Raw genomic sequence first — 6,970 nt, forward strand, 5'->3', positions numbered from 1 at the left:
TGTCGATGGACACTTAGGTTGCTTCCATGTCCTGGCTATTGTAAATAGAGCTGCAATGAACATTGTGGTACATGACTCTTTTTGAATGATGGTTCTCTCAGGGTATATGCCCAGTAGTGGGATTGCTGGGTCTAGAGTCAGTTTTTAATTGTAGGGTGATGGCAAACATGGGCTCTTTTTCAGGGTCATTGTTTGTGAATGTGGGGTTTTAAGGTAAGGCTTTCAGTGCAGGAAAGCACAAGATAAACTCTAAGGCCTTTCATTTGGAACCTTCTCTTCCTAGATGTTAACAGCTGGCTGGTGACATTTGGCTTCCATCTGCACAATGCTATTCCTGGGTTCCCTGTCCCCAAATTCGATTTAACAGAGCCTTCTTACGAACTGGTGAAGAGTCAGCAGTGGGATGATGTACCGGTAAGAGACAAAAAGCAAAACTATGAAAAGGTGATAAAGGGCTTACCCGCACCTTATTTTCCCCTGCTTAATCAGACTACCCAGGTGAAAACTGTACCAAAGACCATTTTTAATTTTTTTGACTCTTTCAGGAAAGAAAGCACCACTTACCTCTTGCATTTCTGTTCAGCAAATCCGGGGCCTGTGAAACAGGCTTAAATCTGGTTTTAGTGATGCTAATAAAAACAGAGAAAAACATTATCAAAAGGTAATAAAATGCGAAAGCTCATTTTTGAGTGCAGGGTTTCTACAGAGAACCCCACGAACGCACATTTATAGTATTTGGGACCTTAAGGCAAAGATACGATAAACAGGAGGGCAGGGGGTTCATGTCACAAATTAGCAGCTCACAAGCAATGCCACAGAGTTCCACCTCCTTAAAATATTGGCAGTGTTTCAAGGGAAGGGATTAAAAATATAAAATGGCCTCTGGTAAGGCACCACCTACCACTAGGTGTTTATGGAATTTTCCTGAAAATAACAGAGCAGGAAGCCTGGAACTATTCTGGGAAATAAAAGAAAGGGAGAAAGAATGGAAAATTGCAAAGTCAAAGCTGCCAGTTCAGAAAGTGGCACTTTTAATTCCCACCATGCAGAGATCAGAAAGGAATGCAACAGCGAAACACCAGAATTTCTAGCTTAAAGCAAGAATAATTAAAGGTCAAGAAACTGGGTTACCCCGTAATGATAAGAAGAGAGCACAGACTTCCTTAGAAAGATTCATCCCCCACCCCCCCGCCCCTTGACCAATTTCCTATAATTTCAATGAATACAAAGAGAAAAGGCAATCCTGGCTAAAACACACATACACACACAAGTTATACACAGTTCCAATACCTCTGCTTTCTGGTATATGTGTCATACTTAACATAAAAGCAATTCCTTTTTCAGATGTCAGCTTTACATTTAAAAAGTAAAACCCATCCAGTTTCCAGGACCTGGGAGCCATTTTGACACTTCTAACTGCAAATACATCTGCACTGATCAAGTGCCATGAAGACATTCTGAAGTTTACTAATGCCTTTGAGCACGTCCTAATTGCAGATGACTTTCCAACATGTCCGAAAACACTGAAGTCTTACTGTACAAATGGACTGCCAACTTTTTTTCCTAGGCAGCCTTTTCAGCCTGGCTCAGGTTCTCTGTCATCAGAAGCACACCATAAGGACAGCTTAGGGAATCGCAGGCAAAGACATCAAGGCTGCCTGGAGAGCAGAGAAACAAATGTGCCTTTCACTGCTGCAAACGAAACACGTTTCCATTTGGGGCAACACTGGCCAGACAAACATCTGGTGGTAGAAGAGATGCCCGAGTTAAAATCCCCCGATTAAAAACCCTTGCCAACGTAGAAGGCCCACTGTCCCCTAAGTCTGCAAAAAAAAAATGTTTTCCTAAAGTAATACACACTCGTTGCCAGCTGTCCACTGTGCGCCGCCCATCGTGGCCGGTTATAGCGGTCACACGCAGCTGAAAACTGTGCACCGGGAGAGGGTACCGAGTTTGCCTAAATTAACGCACACGCCTTTCAAAGCGTATCAAGTGGGGCGCGGTGAGCCAGCGCCAAGCGCCCCCAGGCTTTCCAGCCTTCCGCCGGGCGCTGGTGCTTTCTCCCCAGCCTGCCATGGAGAACGGTGCTGGGGTGGACGCCCTGATAAGCTGATTCCGCACGTGGGGTGCGCCTGGGAAAAGGGCGTCTGGAAAGTGAGAGAGAGAAGGCCAAAGCCCTGCATGCTTCGCCCACGTTAGAAAGGAAGACGCTTCGCTAAGCAGAATGCGTGATGGCGTTACCACCTCGCTCTGCCTTTCGAAACACACTGGGGATCGGCCTGAGGGGGAGGCTCCCGGGGTCCTCCCTCCCCGCAGGCCGTCGAAGCCTTGACCTCCCTCAAGAGACGACGGAGGTTCTCCCCGCACCCCACCCCCACCCCGCTCCCCGCTTTCCCCCGCCCCTCCGTGTCTCCTGCCCGGAGGCCCGGCTCCCGGGGGGAGGGGCGCCAGGCTGTTGTCTAAAGCGCCCTCCTGTTCTGTTTCGCTTTTCAGGCCACGTTTGGAGTCCAGCAGCAGGTGGCGAGGCAGGCCAAGGCCTTCCTGTCCCTGGGGAGGATGGCCGAGGTGCGGGGCAGCGGGCGCCGGGGCGGCGGCGCGCCGTCGTGGCTGTGGTTCGCGACGGTCAAGTCGCTGATCGGCAAGGGCGTCATGCTGGCCGTGAGCCGGGGCCGCGTGCAGACCAACGCGCTCAACATCGCCGACGAGGACTGCATCAAGGTGGCGGCCGTGCTCAACAGCGCCTTGTACCTGGAGGACCTGCACTTCACCGTCGAGGGCCGGGACACGCACCACTTCATCAAGACCAGCACGCCCGAGGGCGACCTGGGCACGCTGCGCCTGACGAGCGGCCGCCGGGCGCTGGAGAACGGCATCAACGTGACCGTGTCGCAGTCCACCACCGTGGTCAACGGCAGGACTCGCAGGTTCGCGGACGTGGAGCTGCAGTTCGGCGCGCTGGCGCTGCACGTGCGCTACGGCACCACGCTGGACGAGGAGAAGGCGCGCGTGCTCGAGCAGGCGCGGCAGCGCGCGCTCGCCCGGGCCTGGGCGCGCGAGCAGCAGCGCGTGCGCGACGGCGAGGAGGGCGCGCGCCTCTGGACGGAGGGCGAGAAGCGGCAGCTGCTGAGCGCCGGCAGGGTGCAGGGCTACGACGGCTACTACGTGCTCTCGGTGGAGCAGTACCCCGAGCTGGCGGACAGCGCGGACAACGTCCAGTTCCTCCGCCAGAGCGAGATCGGCCGGAGGTAACGCCCGCGCCGGCGGCGGGGAAGCGCGCGTGCGCGGGGGCCGGGCGGGCGGGGCCGCCGGCCTCTCCAGCCCTATAGGCGCGGCGCCACCTCCGCGCAGACGCGTCCGGGGCGCGAGCCGAGGGGCTCCCCGGACCGAGCCAGACTGCTCTGAAAAAAAAAAATCCACCCCCCCCCCAATCAAAGCAGACAAACCCGGCGGCGGGGAAGCGCGCGTGCGCGGGGGCCGGGCGGGCGGGGCCGCCGGCCTCTCCAGCCCTATAGGCGCGGCGCCACCTCCGCGCAGACGCGTCCGGGGCGCGAGCCGAGGGGCTCCCCGGACCGAGCCAGACTGCTCTGAAAAAAAAAAATCCACCCCCCCCCAATCAAAGCAGACAAACAAAAACAAAAACCTTTCTTCTGAATGACCTTAAAGGTGACCGGCTTTAAAGAATATGTTTACATATGCAGATCGCGGCACTCAGTTGGACTGAAAGTGTTGCGAGGAAAACAGATCATTAAAGGAAAAAAAAAAAGCCCAAACATTTTGCCCCGGGCCGTCTGCTCTTCGAGGCACTGTGTTTAAAGAAGGTAGAGATGCATACAGTGTTGCCAGATATTACCCTTTGCTTACAAGAAGTAGTCTCTCTGCACAGGACGTGATGTCTATCCCTGTTAATGTTAGAATGTGAGGCAGAGTTACTGATCCTGGACAACCCGACCTCTTCCCCTGTGCTGCTTTGTAAAAGGACATTGGCACCAGTGACTTCTGCCGGGGCGGGGATGTCTAAGGGACTTTACGAGGCCACCGTGGTGCGCCTCGCGGAGAAAAACACCGGCCCACAGAGTCCTTGTCACTGGTGATGCGCAAAGGAAACCCTGATTCTTTTGTAAATTATGTGAGACAAGTTGTTTATGGATTTTTATATGAATTACAATTTACTGTACATCAAATATTAGTCTCAGAGGAGTTAATTTATGTAAAGTGTTTAAAAAGTTTATACTTAAAAATAAAACGATAAAAACATGTGAACTGTGTGGTTCTTTTAAAGGGATTGCACCTTTTGTTATCTGTTACAGCTGTACAGTATACATTATTATATTGTAGAGATATAACGACTTATGCCTATAATGTCCGGAAGTGTTAATATTTTTGTATCAGGTTGAAAAACATGTGCCGCTTCCTATCGCTAGATGGGTAGGACAGTGCAGTCCTTCGGGGGTGGCTGGCTCATCAGAGAACTTCTCCTTTCTCTTCTCTTTTTCATCAGGCCAGTGTCCTCAACCATTATCAGCTAAGAGGCACGGTAGAAAACGAAGGCTGGTGGAATGTAACGGAAGATACAAACACAAAAACAAACAAACGAAACCAAAACAACAAGCAAAACGGGGCAGGAGGAGTTCTCTGGCCTCTCTCGGGCCTGGAAGTCCGGGGGGAACTTGGTGTCGTTAAGCCCAGGGTTCTGCTGTTAGCGTTCCTTGGAGCCTCATTTCGTGATGGAGGCGAGAGACCCCGTGGGGTGCTCGGGAAACCTTTGTGAGCAGGAAAGGGGCGGAGGCAGCCGTGACCACAGACATGTGTCCTCAGACCCAGGGAAGCGAGCGGGAACCCAGCCGTGGTGAGAGAGCCAGATGGGGAGGGTCAGGGTTCCTCGGCCCGTCTCGAGTTTGGACCCTCAGGTCACCAAGAGGGACAGGAAGGGGAGGCAAAAGCTGCCCTAAGCCCGCACGACCCCGCCTGCCCGGGAGCTGGTTAGAACGGCAGCCTCGGCCCTGTCTCGGGGACGCGGGGGGTGGCAGACGCCGCGGGAAGTGACCTGGCAGCCGGGCCCCGCTGCCCGCGTGCCCGCGCGCCAAGCACCTGCACTTCCGTGCGACTCTGGCCGCTCTGGCACGTCTCTTTCGTGAGCACTAAATTCAGCCACAGAAATATTGTCAGAAAACCTTTCTCAGTTCATTGAGCTATCGTACACGCTGTCTTGCTCTATGTATAATGGTGATAAAACATAGCTAAGTGAACATGTCGTACATATAAAGGTTCAAGTGATGTACTGGAGATAACTTTCTAACTGCTTTGTATGTATCACATACTCTAAATTGCACAGTAGGCGTGTTTATTAAACAGATTGGCTGGGAAAGTTTCAAAATAGCTACTGAATTTACAGTATCAGTGCTATTACTGTCTTTGTGTATTTGGTAGAGCATACCGGAGTAATTAATCTTCTAATGAATGCTGATATTTTATTAGAATGAAAGCACAGATTAGCAGTAATATTTTTTATCCTGGAAATCCTTTGGCGAGTATTATGAAGCCCCAATTTAGAAAACTATGAGATTTCAAACCACATAAACATGGCTCTGTTCTACATTTTATTGTTTAACTGTTGGCGTAGGCGTTTGCAGTTCTGTTCTACGGCATCTCTGCAGGGCTGTATTTAGCATGCTGTAAGTACTTTTGGTTGAAGGAGGCTCTGAGTCTAAATTCTCAGAAATGTTTCTAATGTATTGACCATGAAAAGCTTGTACCACATGACAGAAGTGAAGTCACATTCCTACCCTCCTCTTGACATGGACTGGTCCTTTACACTGGCACCGATGAGTAACAGATTTGGAGTATCTCCTGGTGCTTATTTCAGATGAAGTCAATCAACCCAATTAGTGTCTTGTTAGTGGGTATAATGAGCCTATTTCTTTCTCAAAAGACTTGTGATCTGGACATGGTTTTACAAGAAATAGTGACCTTGGGGAATATGTAAACAAAAGACCTTTTTCTAAGAGTTGGCAGGGAGGTGGGGGACTGTGTAATGAAAAGAATTAGCTTACAAAAGAGAAATTAATATTCAAAGTATTTTAGGCGAAGCCAGTCAAAATGCTTTCATGATATTTTGAGATGTACATTTTGTCTGATTTGTATTGTTCTTTTCATTTGCCTTCTTAACTTTATATGTGACCTGAATTTTCCATAACTTGATGACTATAGATTGCATCTAGGCATTCCAATAAAAGCCAACCCAACGTGTGTGTGTTTATATATTTTTTAAAACCTTGGGCCAGCCAGGATGGCTTTTGTGTTTTGGGGGTGGAGGATGCACATAGACGCAGTTGTTGCGGTACTGATTCATCTGCAACCAGTTGATCATATCTTTTCTTCTCTTTTCTAATTGTGGTGTCCACCGGCCACATGGCCTGTTCAACGGTGTGCACTTCACAGGGAACTCTTCCCGTGGCCTACATTAGGAAAACCTTAAGGATGCCCCTACACAGCCAAACATTATCACTGTGAAGAAGGAGAAGGAAAAAAAAAAAATAACTACCCGTTACTCCTTGACAGCAGGCCTCATTCCTGTGATCCTGGCAATAAGTGCTTAATTAAAACTCTTGATTAGAATAATCGGTTTGGGCCTGATAGGCTCCCAGTGTCCTGGAGATGTCTACATCTACATCTAGACCGCCTGATTTCGGGGGGACTTAGATCAGCGATCGCAGGCTGGCCGGCCAAGGCTTTTGAGTTTAGTCTAAAAAGGCAGGCTTCATCACACTTGCCTTGTAGTGACAACCTCAACTTGATAACGTTGATCCAGAAGAAGAATCAGGTCACTCCACTCAGCCAAAGGGTCTATTTTTTTTCTCCTCGAATTAGAGGTTAACACACTCAAAACGGGGGTAAGCCAGAAAAACACATGCGAATTCCTGCTTTCACTTTCTACACTGCTTTCCCTAGAAGTCATGTCTGAACGCAGGCA

At 50.2% G+C, this 6,970-nt stretch overlaps 1 protein-coding gene across 8 annotated transcripts in view; it reads left to right on the plus strand.

The window, feature by feature from the left end:
* The window catches only part of TENM3 (teneurin transmembrane protein 3), a 450,345-nt gene extending 447,096 nt beyond the window's left edge, over window positions 1–3,249 (plus strand). For all 8 annotated transcript variants that reach the window (XM_055081142.1, XM_028481606.1, XM_055081143.1 and 5 more), the window contains 2 exons: window positions 284–414; window positions 2,494–3,249. In XM_055081142.1, coding sequence (XP_054937117.1) covers window positions 284–414; window positions 2,494–3,249 — 887 coding nt within the window. The remainder of the gene's footprint in view (window positions 1–283; window positions 415–2,493) is intronic.
* Window positions 3,250–6,970: the final 3,721 nt, after the last annotated feature.

The sequence above is a fragment of the Physeter macrocephalus genome, chromosome 20 (genome assembly GCF_002837175.3).
Source record: "Physeter macrocephalus isolate SW-GA chromosome 20, ASM283717v5, whole genome shotgun sequence".
NCBI classification, from domain to species: domain Eukaryota; kingdom Metazoa; phylum Chordata; class Mammalia; order Artiodactyla; family Physeteridae; genus Physeter; species Physeter macrocephalus.